Raw genomic sequence first — 22,818 nt, 5'->3', positions numbered from 1 at the left:
CTGGTCTTAGTGACCAATAAATGTTAGTAAGTAGAACAAGGAACAGAAGACTTTAATCAGTAAACAGTAATATCTCTTGTGTAAACACTGTGCTAATCACTTTACACAAATTTGTCCATCTGTAAATGGGAATTAAAATTATTACCAATTTTATGTGGAGGGGATTAAAAGAGTTACAAGGTATAAAATATTCAGTATAGTACAAATGAGAGACATTCTTAGTAACTCTCCAATGAGCTGAGATTTAAACTCCACAATTTCACTCCAGTATCACTTTTCACCACTTTAGTGCACTACCTCTCATAATAAAATGCAAGATTCAGAAGAGTCCATGTAATAGGCTTTCATTTTTGCATGAGCTGAGGTGGATTCATGAGACAGTAGCCTCATATGCATGTGAGAGCTGGACAATGAATAAAGACCAAAGAAGAGGTGATGCATTTGTACTGTGGTGTTGGCAAAGAATATCGAATGTCCTGTGGACTGCTAGAAGAATGAATAAATCTCGGAAAAAGTATAGATGGATACTCCTTAGAAGTGAGAATGGTCAGATTTTGTCTCTTGCATTTGGATCATGTTGTCAGGTGGGGCCACTGACTGGAGTAGGTTATCATGCTGGGTGAAGTAGAGGGTCAGCAAAGAAAGGGAAGATCTTCCTTAAGATAGATTGATACAGTGGCTGTGACAATGGGCTCAAGCATGGCAATGATTGTGAGGATGATGCAGGACCAGGCAGTGATTCGTTGTGTTGTACATAGGGTCACTATGAGTTGAAACCAACTGGACAGTACTAACACCAACAACAGAATAGGAATCACAATAATATTCAACTCATATGGTTGTGAGGAATGAATGTGATAATTCACATAAAGCACTTAGCCCAGTGTTTTGGGTAGGTAATAAGCAATTAATAAATGTAATAAAGCTGCCTACTCCACCCCAAATCACCAATTATCCCCCTATATTTGCCTTTATAAGAGCTATATATAAGAGGCAATGGCAAAGTCAATGGGCACATATACTCCCGGCTAAGAAGACAGTTACAGCAAAGGAGTTAAGGGAGTATAACAGTGCACTTTCCAGGTCATGACTGATCATGATGACTATAAATACTGAAGACAAAACCAAGATATTTTTCCAACAATAAGCATATCTGGTGATGATAGAGTTTTTCCAGTTTTCAGTTGTGATTATTCAGTTTGCTTATTCACTCATTGACCATTTGCCAAGTACCTACTATAGTTGTCTTGGGTCTTGGGAATGCCATGGTGGATAAGACAAAGTTTCTCTTCATTTTAGTGAGAAGAGACTAATAATAAACAAAAATAAATAAGTAATTTAATTTAATTATAGGTGATATGAAGGAAACAAAGCAGTGTGCACTCTTTGTTGAGTACTGAAAGCCACTGAAACAGTTCAACCCTGGAATCTCAGGGACTTAGCGCAACCCACACTTAAGAATTTCCAGTTGGGGATGGTAATTAGGGAGTGAAACCAAATGCACATGAGATGTTGAACGTAAAACAAACTCTACTCTGTATACTTGCACCTAAAGCACAATACAAAAAGAAAAGAAAAGAAAAAAGAAACAGTTCAACCCTGGAATCTCAGGGATAGCACAACACAAACTCAAGAATGTCCAGCTGTGAGGTCTTGACTGACTGGTGGGTGGCTTCTCTCCTCGTGGTAGCTCTGAAATCCATGTTTCTTCCATTTTGTTCTCCTCCATCTTCTAGGATCCCTTGGCCTATGTCCTGCAAACAGGGAAAAAGAGTTCAGAGAATTGTGTGAGATATTTTTAAAGGCCAGGCCTAGAATAAGACTTAAAATCTTGATGTACATCCAAAAGGAGAAGAAGGTGGTTTTATAAAACAGTTCTTGCCACACGAAATAATTGGATGAAAGAGATGGGGCAGGAATATTAGGTATTAATGTGGTAAAAGATGAGGTCAAAGAAGTAGACAGCAGTCAAACGATATAGAGCCTTCAAACCTGGGTAAGAAGTTTGGATTTTATCGAGTAAAATGGTAAGTTTTGGGATGGCTGTAAGTAGTTGCATAGCCTGATTTAGGTTTTAGGGGTCATTCTAGTGGCTGTGAGTGGAATGAGTATGGAATGAGGCAAGAGTATGAGAAAGGAGACTAATAAAGAGGCTCAGAGGCTCCTGCTGTAGTCAAGCTCCCTATGAGATGGCCCGCACTAGAGTGATGATAGTGGAGGTGGACAGAATAGGCAATGAAGGACTTTATTTTTGTTAAGATGGTATAGTAATGAATGTTTTGGGAGAAGGTAAGGAATTCAGATTCCTGGGTTTCTTATTTCCCAACTTTTAATTTTTATTTGTTTTTCATTTTTGAGCAATTGTGATACCATCTGCTTGGAGAGATAGATTTGGTGAGGATAAGTGTGTTGGGACTTAGTAAATTAAAAAGTCTGTTTTTGCCATATTATGCCTGAGATACTGTATCAGACAGGTCACCAGCAGGACAGAGATGACGTTAAACTTTAGTTTAATGAAGGGTCCACTTACAAAATTATGGGCAGGGTTAAAGGAGCAATAAAAGATGATGAAGAAGCCAAGGACTAGCAACAATGGGAAGCCATTGCACAGAGCTATTGCCCTTAGTTCTGAAGGCAGTGAGGGAAAAGAGCATTACTGGACCACAGTGCAAGCAGTACTCATGGGAAAGAACCCACAATAGAAATTGCATAATTAAATAGAAGATAGGGGCACTACCAAATTAATAGCTTCACAGGAAGAAAACCAAGGTGGTAACTAACCTGACCTGTCTTTCTGCTTTTCCAGCTGTTGCTGAGGCTTCCCATTGGCTGAATCCAACTAGAGGCCAGGGAGTCTGAGAGCCAAGTTGAGTTAGTCAGTAGAGAGCAAGCCATGGAGCAGGGCAGCACCACATGGGATGGGATCTGGAGGGGCAGACAAAGAAAAAAAACAGCCCCGATATTTCTAAGACATCTTACTGGGGACTTCAAGTTGGTAAATAGATAAGCAAAGTTGGAGCTCGATGGTGAGATAAGGATGGAGAGATCACTTTGGGAATCACTAGTATTAGATGGGAATATCTCTACTATTAAGAGTTAATACTTGTTAAGCTCTTACTCTAGTGAGAATACTCTTACTCTACCTACTGCTAGGCACTGGGCCCAGCACTTCACAACAGTTGCTCACTTTATTCTCAAAACAAAGCTATAGTTTAAATACCATCATATTATGAAGAACAGTGATGTGATACAACTTGCTTAGGGTCACACAGCTATTAGGGATCAGGGGCCGGAATTAAATCCTCAGTGTGTCTGTGCTCATGGCCAGTGATAGAAACCGTACTCACACACAGCTTCTCTGTCTGAGAGAGCTCAATACTACAGCTAAAGGCTTGTCAGGCCACATGATCATTTTTTTAAGACTCCCTCTTCTTTTTCATTTTTTCTGCTTCTTTGAAAGAAAACAATTCTGACAATAATTCATCAAAGAAAATATTGCAAATTTTAATGTCCCGATTTGGGTATTGCTTTTGATTAAGGCTGTTTGCGGACTAGAATATTAGTAACTCACATATTCCCTATACCGCAAAAAAGAGGAGATTCACTTTTATCTGGGGAGCAAAGCTGGAGAGAAAGCTTTTAAACTTTGCTTAATTCACGAAGCATTTACCTTCAAGTCAGGTTTTGTTATAGCAGCATAAATGTGGACCGTCAGCATTTCCATTATAACTCCTTATGTCCAGGGCTTTTCAAGAGTGCCTCAGAGACTCTACTTTGAATTAAAACTCGGCATTAAGGATTTGAATCAAAAACTACATTTTCCTTACCAATTAATCAAATAGTTTAGAAATTCTTCATGTAGAAGAAGACCATATGCAAAATTTTATTATAGCAAAAAATTACTTTAATACAAATTGGCTAACTTAAAATTTTTTTAAATATTAGTCTTAACTATATAATATTACAAAAACTATACACTATTAGTTCTCAAAGAAAATTACCATGAAATTTCCTAAGACAGTATATAAAAATCAATAGCATCTTATGCTGTCCCTTTTTGGCTTTGTAAGTAACTTATTTGCACTTTGGTGATTTGGATGACTTGAAGTTCTCAGTATAATTGGTTTAAAGTTATAACAAGATCAAGTTACTGAACTGGAATAACCTGGGTGTGTGGGACAAGAACCCTGAGAGAATGCCACAATGCTTCTACACATCTTTATGAAATTTAAATTCAGGTCAGAAAATTTTACATTCTTTGAAAAGAGGCAAGTAGCATGGATTAATTTTATAAATATATATTTGAAATTTAACTTACTAAACATAATGGCAGTAGGAAGACTGACTAGAGTTTAGTTATACGGCAGCCCTTGGGTTATAAATGTCCAACTTACAGACAGCTCATACTTGCCCTTTAATGGAAGCCTTCTGAACTGGCTCTGTCATGGTTGATGAGGCAAGACAAGAACAGTCTAGAATTTTCACAGCATTGGTAATTCATCAAGTAACCAGACCAAGAAGAATTTCAGGTCAAAGCTTTGAAAGGGGAGACTTGGGAGAGGAGTAGTGAACCTTTTTAAGAGCCTGAAAAAATTAAATTGGATCATTGGCAGTGTTGTGGAGAGCCACACACATTCAAAATGGCACAGTCAGCTGCCATCTTGGAGCAGGACACTGCCATCTTTGAAGAGCTGCTTTCATGTTATGTAAATATGCCTTCATTTTCAAAGAATTGAGCAACACCTACTCACAACAAATTCTTCATTAGAATGAGGAGTTCACTTCACTTGCTGCACCATAACTTTTAAATCATCCACAGAGCTTTGAAACTTTTCTTGCACAAAAGTAAGACTAAGTAAAAACCTGTCTGCACCTGTTCCACCTGACCTAGAAATTCTTAAAAGACACAGAGATGGTTTCATTGGTAACCCAGGGACCTCCTGTAAAGCCTTTCCAACTTTAGTTAGTTCAGCTCTCCATGACTGACAGATACAAAGAGGGTGCGTGGTGAAGCTCCTCTATCTTTTATTATCTCATTTTTGTAGTCTTTTCTGTAATCTCTCTTCCAGCCTTATTTGGTTTGCTGCTGTGTACCTTAGAGGTGATTTCAACTCACAGTGACCCTTTACGATGAATTATAACTCCCCTATAGAGGTTCCTGGCCTATAATCTTTATGGGAGCAGGTTGCTCTGTTGTTGTTGTGTGCAGATTGTTTTGCACCATGTCAATAGAAGGGAGTGAATGAGACCAGATGAAAGCTTTGGAGGAAAGCCACTGGCCTACTCACTGACTTTGCTCCAGTCATGCTGGCCTCCTTGCTGTTCCAGAAGTGCCAGGGGGAACTCCTGCCTGGGGAACTCTGCTCTAGCTTTCCCTTCTACCTGAGACACTCTTTCTCCCGATGTCTGCAGGACTAACTAACACCATTACTTCTTTTAGACTTTCTTCAAAATTTCCCTTCTGAATGTGGCAAATTGAATCACTCAACTTGATAATGTGATTTTCCCTTAGCACTTCTAACTCTAGAGCTCACGATACCCCTTACTGCCTTTTTTCTTCTTTTCACAGAACTTTATATATTGTAACACACCATATGCTTATTTTTTTGTATCTTTCTGCCACCACTAGAATATAAGGTCCATGAGGACAAGAGTATCTGTTTTATTCATTCACATATCCTAGGCACTTAGAATTGTTCCTGAGTTACATTAATTGCATACACATACTTGATTGAATAAATTATTGAATTAAATCTGAATTTCAAAGCCCATAGGAAGAATCTCCAAGCAATAATCCAGATATAATTTTTTCATTTTTTTTTCCTAAAGAATTTGTATTATTTCCCTAAAATAGCCAGGAATGTCTTTTGAATATTGGTGTCAAAATAAAAGGCCCCATATTTAGATCCTTTTTATAATTCATTTTGGTTCTATTTTCCTAGTAGTATGTAAACTGAACCTTAGAGATTTTTGCAGATAATTTTAATGCCTGTTATAGTTCAGAAAAGATGAGCTGAATGTTGTTGTTGTTGTTATGTGCCATCAAGTCAGCCCCGACTCATAGCAACCCCTCCTTGGATTTTCAAGGAAATATCACTACAGAAGTAGATTGCCCCATCTTCCTTCCAAGGAGTAGCTGGTGGGTTTGAACCGCCAGCTTTCTTAGGCACTATGCTACCAGAGCTCCTAATGAGCTAAATAGGTATGTGTAATGTATAATTTCCACACACACACACACACACACAATGTTTATTTTTTATTTATCAATGTGCATGTTTTATAGTATTTTTATACATGTAATAATATTAATGCTAAACTATAAAAATTCAGAAATTAAAACATGATCCCATAATTTAAAAGAAAAGGAATAAAGAAAGGCTCCCTTTCTTGAGCTGTAGAGGAAATGCTGTGCTGAATACAAATCAACCTACAAGGGTTTCTTCCTTGCTCCAGGGCTTGAAGAGCATGCCAGTTGCAAAATTTAGTAAGAATTCACCACCTGTCCAAAGGTATAAGTACGGGCACGAGAATTTCTGAGTAGATACCAGTACCGGTATCACACTCACCCACACAGCCCTGTCTGCTTCTAAAAGGTAGCTGATAAAAGGCTAATATTTTCTGTTTTGTGAGTGTATTGATTGTATTATAGGAATAAAAAACTATGTTAAAATGTAAATAAAATGTACTATTCTTTAATTTGTTTTTACATATCAAAGTGGAATTTATTTGATTTTGTGTCTGTTTTGTCTTCCTAGGGTAAATGTGAGCAGTCACTTTATGGTCACATGCATTCTGTCAATGATGCCACCTTCACTCCCAGGGTGAGTTCAGTTCTCACAATAAATTCTTCTAATGCTTTGTAGGTATAAATAAATTTTAGAGAAAAAAACTATGGGAAATGGCATATTAATAGGATGAGAAGGAAAGCAAATTTTGAAATTAATTACGAACACAAGAAATGATATAGATAACATGCAAATAAAAGAATGACATCAGGTTAGCATAAAAATAAGTTTAAAACACACACACACAAACACACACACAATATGCAGTGGCAGGAGTGATAACAAATTCTCCTGTGTACTCAATTCTATTTAAACACATGCTTAAAGCACATTATCTGATTTGGGCTTCAAGAAAGAGTGGGTTGTAGACTTGTAAACTGTAGTGATGCATCATAAAAATAACTAAGATGCTTGAAAGAGAAGCTGAAAATGAAAAAAAAAAAAAAAAGCAGTTAAGGCAGCATTTATTTATTTATTTATTTATTAGATCAAAATAGAGCAAGTTTGATTTGGCAGCTTTTCAGTTACTTGTGATGAAGATTTAAGATATATCCTTCTTCATATAAACTGATGATATAACAAAAGTGGCTTATTTGCAGCTTGAGATGTTCAGACCTAAGGATGGTTTCACCAATGATGAAAATTATTAAACATTGCTTTCAATTGCTAAGCTAATTGGGGATATCTTTGAAAAAGTTCAGAGAGCAATAATGGAAGGATGGGTGGAGTTTTTTCCTTCTTTATGAAAGTGATGAGACTAGATAGATGACCTCTCAAGTCCCTTCAAGCTCTATGATTTAATTATAGCTAACATTTTGTCTCTAAATTCCAAGTAGAGTAAGAATCTTAACTTCAAATTCCTCTTATTTTCCAATTAGAGGGAAAAATCTGATAGAGTACTTACCTCTAACTTTGAAATGACAGCATAGTCAAAATTCTGTTACTATCATGCTGTTATTATTCTGCTAGAAAAGGGAAAAAGGCTCACTTATAATTATATCTACTAAAGGAATGTTGATTACACTAACTAAAATTGTGCTGCTGTCATTGTCAGCTTGTGAATGTTAATGATGGGCTCAACCACAATTATGTTTTAACAGATTCATCATATTAAGGAATATTCCATTTAATTGACTCTAGTGAGTCAATTAGTTGAAAAGTATTACATTATGGATTGGCTCTGGCTATCAGGTAGAATTTTATTTCTAGCAGATTATAGAGCCATTTCAGCACACTGGGCCCAAATGATACAGGATATTTGTTCTTAAAATTCTATTACATAGCTTTATATGCCCTGTTGTTGTTGTTATGTGCCGTCGAGTCAGACCCGACTCATAGTGACCCCTCCTTGGGTTTCTGAGGCAATATCACTATGGAAGAAGATTACCCAAACTTCCTTCCGAGGAGTGGCTGGTGGGTTTGAACTGCCAGCCTTCTGGTTAGCAGTCAAGTGCCTTAGGCATTACACTGCCAGAGCTCCTTTACATGCCTTGTTGTTGTCGTTGTTGTTGTTGTTATGTGCCGTCGAGTCAGACCCAACTCAGAGACCCCTCCTTGGGTTTCCGAGGCAGTATCACTACAGAAGTAGATTGCCCCATCTTCCTTCTGAGTTACATGGCCTAGGAAAGTCAAATGGAAGCTAAATGAAATAAGCTATTATTTTATAATTCAAGATTATTATTATTGTAAGCAATGTCATAACTGACAAAGATATACCATTTAACACACTAAATAGTAAAATTAAAAACTATGGAAATTGCCAAATTGGGTTAATTGAATCAGCAGTTAAGGGAGACATACATTAAATATACATATTTCCAAGAGCAGGATGGTAAATATGAGGTCCAGATGACCAATATCAAAATGTCTAACCAGTTTTTGGTGACACATCTTGTTCATACTGAGAGGAGTATTAAAACACTCTTTCAAATCAACATCCCAAAGCCTCATTGAAATCTACCATTAATTTCTCTCTGCCACAAAAATTTAGTAACTATTGAGAAAACAGTGTTTTATTTGGATGACTAACACTCTTAAATAGTAATTTGGTCACATACCAGTTTTTTGTGCTTTATTTCATATATTTGCTAAGTAATGGCAGCAAGTTGGGAAGCAGCAGTGACTGAAAAACACAAGGACTTTTCAAGAACCTCTCAAGAACGTGGCATTGTGACACAGTTCACATTAAAACAAACTATCAGACAAAGTTATGGTAATAAATGCACCATACAATGCATAAATAGCAGGCAAAGGTTTGAATTATTTAGTATTAGCCTTGCTAATTGTTTGATGCCTTTAGGGATATGCATTCATGTTAGATTACTAGTTAAAATTGCATTTAGCTATTTGTATAAACACAGTTTTAGCAAAATGTTGCAATTTTTTATTTGCAAGCAGAAAGCACAAATGTAAACTTCAGTGTTAGGTAGTTAGCAACCAAGAATCACAGAAATAGATATACAATAGATAATATTTATTAATGGTCCTAAAAAACTTGGCAGGTTAAATTTTATTTCTCACTACAGCACAGGAATAGAGCTCTGATGTATTTATTTCTGATTGACTTTTCTGTTTGAAGTAGATATTTACTTTGAGCCTCTTTTTAAGTAATGAAAAATTCTAAAGAACTATGAAAAATTTTTATTAAGGTCATTTTGTAAAGAAAAACAAAATTTTATTTTAAAAATAGCTCACATTAATTGCTGGTTAAATATTAGCAGACACAAGGAATTTAATATAAGGAAAGGAGGGGGGAGAGACTATGTAAAATTATGTAAAACTGCTGTGTCAAACGACATAGCAGAATGAGCAGTGTCTCCCTGGCTTTCAGTTTTCCTGAAGTAGTATGACTGGGGTGAGATTCTGTCAGGTCTTTCAGGAGCTGATGTTGGCCCTTGGGATAGAGTACTGGGATGGGAGCCTCTATCTCTCTGTGGACACTCCCAACTGTTCTGAAAGACATACAGCCAGAGTGTGTATACTGTGGCTGCCTTGTGAAGTTAGGTGCACATTAAAAATTAGCTCTAGCTTTCCAGCTCACTTATGTAAACCCAATACAGCAATACTTTCGCCTCACTGAGATCTCTAATCTATGAAAACTACCTCTTACTCTTTCACATCACCCCTTCTGCCTTCACTTACCATTTTTACCCCAGCCAAACTTCCTTAGTTATTATTCTAGCAATTCCATTGCAAAAGACTTTAGCTCACTTTGACCTCATTTCCTGTGCAATGCTTACCTGGCAAAACTATGTTCTTTGGGCTGCACTGGAATACATTAAAAATGCTAGGGAAAACCATACAATCAAAGTGGTAGATTTTTTTAAAGAATTCACTTTAAATTTATGACCCCAATGTACAAATGGCCACTCATCAGTGCCCAACTTTTCAAATATATTTCTCTATTATGTTCATTTTTCTACTCAAACACAAGATGATCTTTTTTTGTATTTATCTTAGATTATCTTTATACCTTTTCCTCAGGCCTTCTCATGCTCTCACTACCCTTCTCCTACACAAACTCTCAAATTCTTTATAGAAAAAATGGAAGCTAACTGAGAAGAAATCTCATATTGCCCTACCTAACTACCTACCACAGCTCCAAACACTATCTCCAGGTATCTTCTGCCTCTCCCTGTAGGAATCATGGAAGGAGTATAAGCAACTAAGTATAAGACCTTTGAATCCTTCCAAGTATACTGTAAATACCCTTCTCTCCCACCTTCTTCATAAGTTTACGTTTTCAGTTATCCCTAGTCTTCACTTTTCTGCAACATTATTCTATCTGCATACAGGCATGTTCCAACATTTTCTGTAATTTAAAACTCTAGCATTTCGTCTCCCATAGAGATATTTGCTATCTTAGTTTTCTTATTTGTTATATACTGTTGATTTCCTCTTTAGTTTGGACTTACTTAAAATTGCTTTTAGTTTCAAATATATGTAATCTTGTAGCTTAAATATTGTATTTACAATTAATACATCTTATGTTATAGGATGTTATATCTGTCTTAGCGTTCTCTAGAGATGCAGAACGAGTAATGTGTGTGTGTAGCATATGTATACACACGTATGTGCTCTTGTGTGCCATCGAGTAAATTTTGACTCATAACAACCCCACGTGACAGAGTAGAACTGACTCCATAGGTTTGTCATGTCTGTAATTCTTATGGAAACAAATCATTATGTCCTCACCTAGCAGCTGCTAGGTGAGCTTGACCTGTATGTAATGTATGTGTGTGTGTGTGTGTGTGTGTGTGTGTGTGTATATATATATATATATATATATATATATGTATGTATGCAAGGGGCTCTGGTGCTGTAGGGTAATCTTTCAGTTAAAAGATGAATGCTTAAGCATTTGTGCTAACTCCTAAACCAAACTCACGGCCATTGACTTGATTCCAACTAACAGCAACCCCCAAAGATGGGTTTCCAAGGCTACAAATCTTTATGGAAGCAGACTGCCTCATCTTTCTTCCACTGAGTGGATGCTGTGTTCAAACTGCTGACCTGGTTAGCAGCCAAATACTTTAACCACTACACCAGCAGAGCTCCTTATTTGTGCTAACAGAGCTCCATGTGTGTGTGTGTGTGTGTGTGTGTGTGTGTGTGTGGGTATATGTAAGTAAAGAGCTCTGATGTATGTATATATGTTTATGTATGTGTATATATATATATGTAAATAAGTAAGGAGCTCTGCTGGTGTAGTGGTTAAGCATACATACATACATACATTCATAAAAATACACACATACATGCATACATACATTCATAGAGATTTATTTTGAGGAATTGACTCACAATATATATTTGCATTACGTGATTATGAGGGCTGGCAAATCTAAAGTTTGTATATCAGGTGACAAGCTAGAAATTCCAGACTCTTTGTCCCATATCTGTAGTTCCAGGCAAAAGACTGTAAATTCCAGTAGTCTTGTGTTCCAAATCAGTAGGTCAGATGGTGAGAGAGAGAAATATGGACTATTTACAGTCTGAAGGCAAAGTCCTTCCTTGAGAAACCTCTGATTTTACTCCTAAATTCTTCAACTGATTGGATGAGGCTCACCACATTATGGAGATCGTAATCTGTTTTACTTAAGGCCACTGATGTATATGTTAAAAGCAGAAAACAGAACAGTTGCCTTCAAAATGATCCTGACTCAAGCTGACCCCTGGAATGATGCAGGAAGCATCAAAAAAAGATGGAAGGAGTACATGGTATTACTGTACCAAAAATAGTTGGTCAATGTTCAGCTATTTCAGGAGGTAGCATAGGATCAAGAACCAATGGTATTGAAGGAAGAAGTCCTAGCTGTATTGAAGGCATTGACAGAAAACAAGGCTCCAGGAACTGAGGGAACACCCACTGAGATGTTTCAACAAAAGGATGCAGCACTGGAGGCACTTACACGTTTATGCCAAGAAATGTGGAAGACAGCTACCTGGCCAACTGTTTAGAAGAGATTGATATTTATGTCCATTCCAAAGAAAGGTGATACAACAGAATGTGGAGATTGTCAAACAATATCATTAATATCAGATGCAAGTAAAACTTTGCTGAAGATAATTCAAAATATTAGCAGCAGTATATTGACAGGGAACTTTCAGAAATTCAAGCTGGATTCAGAAGAGGTTGTGGTATAAGGGATATCATTGCTAATATCAGATGGATCTTGGCTGAAAACAGAGAATACCAGAAAGATGTTTACCTGTGTTTTGTTGACTATGCAAAAGTTTTGAACTGTGTGAATCAGAACAAATTATGGATAGCATTATGAAGAATGAGAATTCCAGAACCCTTAATTGTGTTCATGAGGAACTTGTACATAGACCAAGAAGCTGCTGTTTGAACAGAACAAGGGAATACTGCGTTGTGTGAAATCAGGAAGGGTGTGCATCAGGGTTGTGTTCTTTCACTATACTTACTCAATGTGTACACAGAGCAAATAATCTGAGAAGCTGGACTATCTGAAAAGAATATGGAATCATGATTGGAGGTAGATTTATTTACAACCTGTGACATGCAGATGACACAACCTGCTTGCTGAAAAACTAAAGATGATTTGAAACCCTTACTGATGAGGATCAAAGACTACAGTCTTTAGTATGGATTACACCTCAACATAAAGAAAACAAAAATCCTAACAACTGGACCAGTAAGTAGCATCATGATAGAGAAAAAATTGAAGTTGTCAGGAATTTATTTCATTTTACTTGGATCCACAGTCAACACCCATGGAAGCAGCAGTCAAGAAATTAGACATCATATTGCATTGGGAAAATCTGCTCCAAAAGACCTCTTTAAAGTGTTAAGAAGCAAAGATGTCACTTTGAAGACTAAGATGCACTTTACCCAAGCCAAGATCTGGCAGTTCAAACTCACCAGCCATTCCTCAGAAGGAAAGTTGGGCAATCTACTTCCGTAGTGATACCACCTTGGAAACCCACGGCAACTCCACTATGAGTCGGATCCTACTTGATGGCAGTGAGTTAATATGTATGTGAAAGCTGGACAATGAACACGGAAGACAGAAGAGTTGGTGACTTTGAATTGTGGTGTTGGCAAAGAATACTGACAAGACCATGAACTGTCAGAAGAACAAACAAATCTGTCCTGGAAAAGTGCAGCCAGAATGCTCCTTAGAAGAGACAATGTCCACAGTTCATTTAATCTATTTTGGTCATGTTGTCAGAAGGGACTAGTCCCTGGAGAAGTATACCATCTTGTTAAAGTAGAGGGTCAGTGAAAAAGGGGAAGGCCCTCAAAAAGATGGATTGACACTGTGGCTGCATCGATGCATCCAAGCATAGCAAGGATTGTGAGCTGGTGCATGACTAGGCAGTGTTTTGTTCTGTTGTGCATACAGTTGCTATGAGTCGGAGCTGACTCAATGACACCTAACAACAATAAAATGTGACTCCATGTGTGTCGGTCTAGAACTGTGTCCATAGGGTTTTTAAAGACTGATTTTTCAGAAGTACGTTGACTGGCCTTTCTTCAGAGGCCACTCTGGGTAGACAAAAATGTCAGACATTTCAGTTAGCAGCTTACTGTGTTTATTGTTTATACCACACAGAGACTACATTTATATACTAATCACATATACATACTGTATAGCAACTTCTGGACTAGTATTTGACCAAAAACTGGGCACCATAGTTTGACCAGAGTGACATAAAATTCACCAACTCCATCCACCTCTTTTCAATTTGGTACCCAGACACATCTCCTTCAATCATAATTTTTCTCCAAATAAAATAATAACAAAGTCATGTTTGACCTAATATGATACAACTATTTTGTGTATAGCCAAAAATATACTAACCCCTTCACCAGAGGGGTGAATCTTAAATTAGCATTTGTTGTTGTTATTGTTGGGTACCATAAAATCAGCTACAATTCATAGTTATCCCATGTACAACCGAACAAAACATGGACTGTGCCATCCTCACAGTCCTTGCCAGCTGAGTGCATTGTTGTGGCTACTGTGTCAATCCATCTCATTGAGGGTCTTCCTCTTTCTTGCTGACCCTCTGCCCAGCATCTAGCATAGTTTATCTTGTTGTTGTTGTTGTTGTTGTTTGCCGTCGAGTCGGCCCCGACTCATAGCAACCCCTCCTTGGGTTTCCGAGGCAGTATCACTACGGAAGTAGGATTGCCTAGTTTATCTTAGGTATTTAATATATAATAAATGTGTGGAATGAATGAATACATGACTACGAGCAAATAAATAGGCACAATTTTCATTACTATATTGTATCAGTGATGACATTTTTGTTATAATGGAGAATCTAACTTAGAGTAGGGTAAATAACAAGAGAACTGTATTGTTTTAGTATTTGTACTGTTCAGAGAATGGGCAGAACTCAGGTGATGATTGATCAGATCTCTGGTCCTGTTTCCTTTGTCTTCCATACATGTATCAGATTCATCTCAGGCCAGCTTCCGTCTGGACAGCGTTTTGGCTCCAGTAGTCTCCAGACTCGGATGTATACACACATATATTCCAGACTAAAAATGAGATTCTCCTTTTCATGCCCAAACAGTAATTGAAATCATGTACTTTCCTCTGACATTACCATTGAGCACCAAACACTATGTGCAGAGGATTGCCAGGTAATGATTTTCTAATGTGGGTTAGTGTCTATTTGCCTAATATGGTAACTGCAAAACGGCTGTGATTATCCTGATTAGCACATGCTAATGCAAATTCATTGCTGGGGCAGCCTGTTTACAACAGAGGTCAGCTAGAATGGAAAGCCAATAATAATCAAAAAAGATTTTTAAATGTATTTTATAGCCATTAATAATGATTTGATATAATTATACGCCAGCAAGCAAAGGTGACTATAACTCTGAGACATTAGTTAATGACAACTTAAGCTGTTTAATAGTAGTCATGGGTAGCCAGCTTCCAGGATCCCATTATCCTTGCCGTGTGGTATTTATACCCTTGTGTAGTGCTTTCCCCACATTTACTGACAGCTGATTTATATGGCCAGTTGAATACTGCAGAAGTGACAGTGTGTCTTCTGAGGTCATTATGAAGAACATTCCCATTTCCACCTGAATCTTTTGGATGATTGTTTGTTGTGGAAGAATCAAATCACCATGTCATAAGTTCACTCAAGTTGCTAAGTTGTTGTTGTTATGTGCCTTCAAGTAGGACCAGACTCATAGCGACCCCTCCTTGGGTTTCTGAGGCAGTATCACTATGGAAGTAGATTGCCCCATCTTCCTTCTGAGGAGTGGCTGGTGAGTTTGAACTGCCAACCTTCTGGTTTACAGTCAAGTGCCTTAGGCACTACGCAACCAGAGCTCACTCAAGTAGGGATATGAAAATACCCAGAAAGAAAGGCACAGAGACCTTCTGACAAGAGCCATGTGATCATCTTGCAGTGGCTCTAGATTACTGCAGCCCTGACCTATGTTCTGACAACAATCTATTGAGGAATTCCTGATCCACAAACACTGAGAGAGAATAAATGTCACCAAGATAAATTACAAGTTATGAAACATCCCCATTTCATCAAGATATTGTATTTATGACTGGATATGTAAACAACACACACAAAAAAAACTTGACATTAAGGTAACAAATTGTAGAATTGGGGGTGAGATTGAAAGGCCAACTATACCATTTAAAATACATATATTCTTCAGCATTGTTTGAGATAAAAAGCATGCATGACTTGGTTAATGTAAGCAATAGTCCTAAAAATTGTCCCAAACTAAAAACATTCAATTAAATAATATTTTCTGATTCAAACCCACACATTGCCATTTACATGATTTGTTGTTGCTTTACCTCAGGTGCTTGCTTTGTTTTGTTTGTTGGCTGTATACAACCATTAATAGTCCCATTAACTCCATCATCCTGCTCTTCTAATTTAAATACTCTCAGGTTTATTAGAAACAGTTTAGCTGTCATATTCAATCGATTTGCAAAACTAAGGCTGAAATTTTCCTTCTACCTACCATCCCCTCTTGTCCTCTAAATCATTTGAAAAATAGGGCTGTTATCAAAAGCGTTTCATCTTTTTCTTAGTTCTTCTCTGTAATTTAGATTTCTCCTCAGTCTAATCTCTTTAGAATATTTGCAGGCTTTTATTTTGTTGTGTTATAAAAGTTTACTTTAAAATTTTTGCTTCCTGATAGGTTTAAGACTTCAGTTCAACCATTTTCTGAGCAACTCAGACATATTTCAAGAACCTCCCACTTCCCTGAAAAACATATGCTTCTATTTCTGCTCAAACTTCTCCTTAAAGCTAATGCTTGAAGGGCACAGGGAAGGGGTAGTCAGAGGGAGGAGATGGGAGGAGAGTTTTTGATGGTTGGGTATTGTAATCAGGGCCATGAAACCAAATGTGCATGAACTGTTGAAATTAAAATGAATCTGCTTTGTAAATTTGCACTCAAATCACACACACACACACACACATACATACAAAACCCCAAAAAACATAGTGCTTGCTTATATGGTAACCTTTCACAGGCCACAACAATTTTGGATAGGCTTCTTATTTATTTCAACTTTACTGACCTTCTAAATTCTGCAGATACTAAGCTGCTAGCACAAGTCACTTAATTATCAGCTGATTATAGCTGCTTCTTAGAAAGCCTCTGTGAAAATGGTGTGGTGGAGGCATCTGACCTCCTTGTTTAACTTCACCGTTGTGAAGGAGGATCACCATCAGCAAAAGCCCAAAGATGATTCCTATGAGGTGGAGGTGAAACATGCCTCCACCCACCAACCTTTTTACCACTTCTGATATCAGCTGTCCCTCCCAAAACACTCTCTGCATCTCTTCCAGGTTCAATAACTCATTGCAATAGCCACACAGAACTCACAGACAACACTCATAATTATGCTGTTTATTAGGGAAGTAATGTAGAAGCTCTGGTGGCATAGTGCCTAAGGCGTTTGTTTGTCTACTAACTGGAAGGCTGTTGATTCAAACCCACCAGTCACTTCTCAGAAGGAAAGTTGGGCAATCTACTTCTATAGTGATAACGCCTCAAAAACCCAAAGAGGGGTTGCTATGAGGCAGATCTGATTCCACGGCAGTGAGTTTTTTTTTTTTTTTTTTTTTTAGGGAAGTAACAAATTACAATTTAGGATCAGAAAGACTCAGGATACAGGTCTTCGATCAGGATAGCCTCTTCTCAACCGCAGGCCTCTCTCTGATCCTGTGGGGGGAGAAGGGTGCTCTTGGACTAGCCTGACCTCTGCCCTGCTTTGGCAAGTATTACAAAGCTCTTTTAGCTTTGCCGGTAAGTGCCTGTAGGCACTCTACTAGGTCAGTAAGCCTCAGCCCACAGGTGAAGAAGCATACCTCTTAGCTCAATAGATCAGGACACCTAACTCCACCAGGTGCCTGGAGGCACCCTACCCCACCAGTAAGCCCCCTGCATGATAGTCCTCAGCTTCGTCTCTCTGTAGGTCAGGAAGGCAATGCACCGTCTCCTGAAGGTCTCCTGGTCCTGTTGCCTGTGCTGCTGCAGTCTCTCTCTCTGCCGCTGCTTCTCATGGTCTCTCTGGCACTACAGCTCTCTTTCTCTGTCCCTGACTCTAGGAGGCTCCCAGCACAGGATCACAAGTCCAAGAGATTGCTCCACTCTGGCTTTTCTTTCTTGGTGGTTGTAAAGTCCCTTCTCTATTTTGGAATCGGCTCTTTTAAGCCTAGTGGGAAGGCAAAACTGACCAATGCTCTTATTAGGGTTCCATAATCTTTATACGCATTTTATTTGTATTATTAGCAAGATATTCATTCCCCTCGTGGACCACAACTACCTTATTTGCGTAGTCTCATTATCTTTTGATGGGAGTATTACAAGACCATGGCTAGAAGGGCAGTATTGAGTAATTCACTGCCCTGCAGCTTCTATGGCACCATAGTGCCCCATGTCTTTGGAGTGTTGGGAAATTACCCAATTGCTGTTATACTTGTCTCCTCCAAGTGTCTTTTGGATCTTGACTTTGCCATTTGTAAGATATATGATATGAGCAAATCACTGATCTCTTGTGTAAAAATATGGTAAAAAGAACAGTGAATGTTAGATAATACATTGATGTGCTCAGCATGTTGTTGTTGTTGTTGTTAGATGCCATCCAGCCAGATTTGATTCACAGCAACAACAAAACAAAATAAAACACTGCCTGGTCCGGTGCCATCTTCACAACAGTTGCCATGCTTACACCCATTGTTGCAGCCACTGTGTCTATCCATTTCATTGAAGGTCTCCTTTTTCATTGACCTGCCTTATCTACCATGATATCCTTCTGCAGGGAATAGTTCTCCTGCTACATGATCAAAGTATGAAAGATGTAGTCTCACCATCCTCACTTCTAAGGAGCATTCTGGCTATACTTTGTCCAAGACAAATTTGTTCATTCTTCAATCAAAACCAAACCAAACTCACTGCTGTGGAGTTGGATGTGACACATAGCAAACGCTCCTTGGGTTTCTAAGGAGGTATCACTACAGAAGTATATTACCCAACTTTCCTTCTCAGGAGTAGCAATCCATAGTATATTCAATATTCTTCACCAACACCATAATACAAATGCATCAATCCTTCTTTGGTCTTCCTTATTCGTTGTCCAGCTTTCACATGCATATGAGACAAGTGAAAATATCATGGGTTGAGTCAGGTACACCTTAGTGTTCAAAGTGACATCTTTACTCTTTGACATAGTAACTTTAACATAATATTCTTTAATATAATGCTCATAATGCAACATAGTAACATAGGACGTGTTTAATATAGTACCTGGAAGTAGAAAATGCTTTTCTACTACTCTTCCTTCTACTCCTATTATCATTATTATTTCTACTACTATTGTTGTTATTATTAATATCAGTGGAGCTAGTAATCTATTTATTTCTAGACATTTCTGTTTTACAAACAGAAATAAATAAAAGAATATATATATAGACCCAACTCATAGCGACCCTTCCTTAGGTTTCCAAGGCAGTATTACTACCGAAGTAGATTGCCCGTCTTCCTTCTGAGGAGTGGCTAGGGGGTTTGAACCACCAGCCTTCTGGTTAGCAGCCCAAGGCACTTGACTGCTAACCAGAAGGCTGGAGGTTCAAACCCATCAGCCACTCCTTGGAAGGAAGATGGGGCAATCTACATCTGTAGTGATACTGCCTCAGAAACCCAAGGAGGGGTCGCTAGGAGTTGGGTCCGACTTCACGGCACATAACAACAACATATATATAACTCTGTATATCCCATTTTATATTTTTCTTCAATGCAATATGAGCATTGTAGACATAAAGCTACAGTACATATTTTATACCTTAACAACAAAAATGGAATTCTAATATTATTCAAATTAGAAACTATGTAACTGCATTAAAGTTGATACAAGTCCTACTGAAGGAAAAAAAAAAAAAAGATTTGAACCTCAGTAGGTATTTTGTTTTCCTCATATCAAGAATAGCTTATTTTAATAATTAAGCAGCTGAGAATTTTAAAGTTGATTTGCAATAAGTTACTTCCTTTTCCTAAGTTGCTAGTATGTAGATATAAATATGTCAATACATTATCTTTTCTTTAAATCATGAATAAATAAGTTCCTGGAATTGCTGTCTTTCCTCTGTTTTAGCAAAGGAGATGGAGTTTCGGCATTGTGTTTTCTATCCAAGCTCAAACAAGGAAGTACTTAGTAACACTATTTGGTCATTTTATATAAAAAAATGCAAATAACGTTTAGGCAATTCAGCCATTGATCCTCTGAAGGACAAATGATGTCAGGCAGTACTTATACACACACACACAGAAAATTTCAATTTTGTTTACTTCGTCAATAATCCAAGTTGATGTCAGCTACCATTTATCAGGGCAGATAATATTGATATTTGATGTCAGTGCTTATTCATTACTGCACCTAGATGATGCATAAGTCAAAACTTCTAGATGTGTGATAAAAAAAAAACAAAAAAAAAACTAAAACAGGTTCAATCTAGCTAGGGAAATTGGAAACCACAACAGAATATAAAAACAAGAGAAATTTAACATACCATGCTTATTTGAAATAATTTTAATTATTTCAATGTACCAGCATATTCAAAATTAATTTTCTACCTTTTAAAATCACCAAACCATAAACAAGTTTTAAACTAAGTATTTTATAAAATGACCTCCTCTCTCTAAAACTTTGCAAAGAAAATAATTTCTGATAGAAAGCAGAAACACCTAACAACAGTAAAGGGAGCTCTGATGGCATAGTGCCTAAGGCATTTGACTACTAACCAGAAGGCTGGTGGTTCAAACCCACCAGCCACTCCTCGGAAGGAAGATTGGGCAATCTAAAACTTTGCAAAGAAAATAATTTCTGATAGAAAGCAGAAACACCTAACAATAATAGCAGAAGGGGAAAAAAAGAAACTGCCTAAGCAGGCATTTAGTAATCAATTAGAAAGTTATTTTTTAAATGTAGTAAATTGATAGAGTTCTTCTATTTTTATTTCTACTTTGTTCTATTCTCAGAAATTTAATACTGTAAAGGACTACATAAAGAAATAGTACATTTATGGTTATATCATCCCCTAGAAATGTTAACATTCAGCATGCCCCTATAATCAGATAGAGATTATTTCATATACTTGTAATTTTTTTTATGATTCCATAAAAATTAGAAGAGACATCATAATGTCATATTTCCTGAAACCCCCCTCTTTCACTGTAAAATTAGTAATTAATGCTTATTGACTAAAACCAAAGATGTCACTTTGAGAACTAAGGTAAACTTGACTGAAGCCATGGTCTTTCCAATTGCCTCACACATGCGAAAGCTGGACAATGAAAAGGGAAGACCAAAGGATTGAAGCATTTGAATTATGGTGTTGGAGAAGAATATTGAATATACCATGGAGTACTAGAAAAACAAAAATATCTGTCTTGTAGGAAGTATAACCAGGGTGTGCCTTAGAAGTAAGGATGGCTAGACTTCGTTGATGACAAGATCTCACCTACTTTGGGCAGGAGAAAGTAATACCTGGAGAAGGTCATCTTGCTCGGTGAAGTTCAGAGGGAGTGAAAAAGAGTAAGATCCTCAATCAGATGGGTTGACAGTGGTTGGAACAGTGGGCTCAAGCATATCTACTATTGTGAGGATGGCACAGGACCAAGCAACTTTGGTTCTGTTATTACATGGAGTCGTTACGAGTCAAAACTGACTCTACTAGAGTGCCTAACACTTAACAGCAACAACAACATGGACTAAATGTGAGATTGTTGAAACGATTTTAGAATAACTCCACAATATTATTTGGGGATTTAAAATATTTATTTATATAAAGATGCCCTTAATGTGACATACATAATAGATTATTTTGGGTAATACCATCACTTTTTTTTCCTTTCCCCATAGTTCTTTGAGGAATTCTCTCCACAGGAGCTAATCAATAAATATGTGTTGATTAGAAAACACCAGAAAGTCACTTCAGATCAGAACTCAAGGGGGCATTAAAGAAGACATAAGATAATTACAAGATAACTTGATTATTCCGTTTAATGTAATTTCTCCCACTTAACTGTATACTTTTGTGTGAAAATGGCCCTGTGGAACCATACTTCAAGATGTAATATGCTAGTTAATTTGTGGAACTACAGGCAAAGCAGGAGATTTTGCCATTCCTGTTCAATTAGGTGTCTTCCAGTAGATTCCAACTCATGACAACCCTATATTCAAGAGTGCAAAATACTACCTGGTTCTACCCCATCCCCACATTCATAGATATGTTTGTGCACATTGTTGTGGCCACTGTGTAATCCATCACATTGAGGGTCTTCCTCTTTTTCACTGACCTTCTACTTTACCAAGAATGATGTCCTTCTCCAGAGACTGGTCCCTCCTAATACCACATCCAAAGTATGTGAGATGAAGTCTTACCATCCTTGCTTCTAAGGAGCATTCTGACCATACTTCTTCCAAGACAGATTTGTACATTCTTCTGGCAGTCCATGGTATATTCAATATTCTCCACTGACACCACAATTCAAATGCATCAATTCTTCTTTGGTCTTCCTTATTCATTGCTCAGCTTTTACATGCATAAGTGGTGACTGAAAAGGCCATGGTTAGATCAGGTACACCTTGGCCCTCACAGTGACATTTTTTGCTTTTTAACTCTTTAAATAAGTGTTTTGCAGCAGATTTGCCCAGTGCAATAGGTTGTTAGATTTCTTGACTGCTACTTCCGTGGGCATTAATTGTGGATACAAGTCAAATGAAATTCTTGACAACTTCAACCTTTTCTCCATTGATCATAATATTGTTTACTGGTCTGGTTGAAGATTTTTTATTTCTTTTCTATACTGAAGTATAATTCATATTGAGGGCTGTAGTCCTTCATCTTCAAGTGCTCTTCACTTTCAGCAAGCAAGGTTGTATCATCTGCATGTTTCAGGATATTAGTTAGTCTTCCTCCCATCCTGATGTGGAGTTCTTCTTTATATAGTCTAGCTTCTCAGATGATTTGCTCAGCATACAGCTTGAATAAGGTGAAAGGACAC

The 22,818-nt window shown here is 37.5% G+C and overlaps 1 protein-coding gene across 1 annotated transcript in view; it reads left to right on the top strand.

Moving 5' to 3' along the window:
- The window catches only part of SPAG16 (sperm associated antigen 16), a 1,240,018-nt gene that overhangs the window by 891,537 nt on the left and 325,663 nt on the right, over nt 1-22,818 (top strand). Inside the window, exon 14 of the mRNA XM_007959961.2 lies at nt 6,756-6,821. Coding sequence (XP_007958152.2) covers nt 6,756-6,821 — 66 coding nt within the window. The remainder of the gene's footprint in view (nt 1-6,755; nt 6,822-22,818) is intronic.

The sequence above is a fragment of the Orycteropus afer genome, unplaced genomic scaffold (genome assembly GCF_000298275.1).
Source record: "Orycteropus afer afer isolate SDZICR_OR568_19922 unplaced genomic scaffold, OryAfe1.0 scaffold00002, whole genome shotgun sequence".
NCBI classification, from domain to species: domain Eukaryota; kingdom Metazoa; phylum Chordata; class Mammalia; order Tubulidentata; family Orycteropodidae; genus Orycteropus; species Orycteropus afer.
The sequence above is the reverse complement of the archived record's forward strand: the minus strand, read 5'-3'. Positions and strand labels throughout refer to the sequence as shown.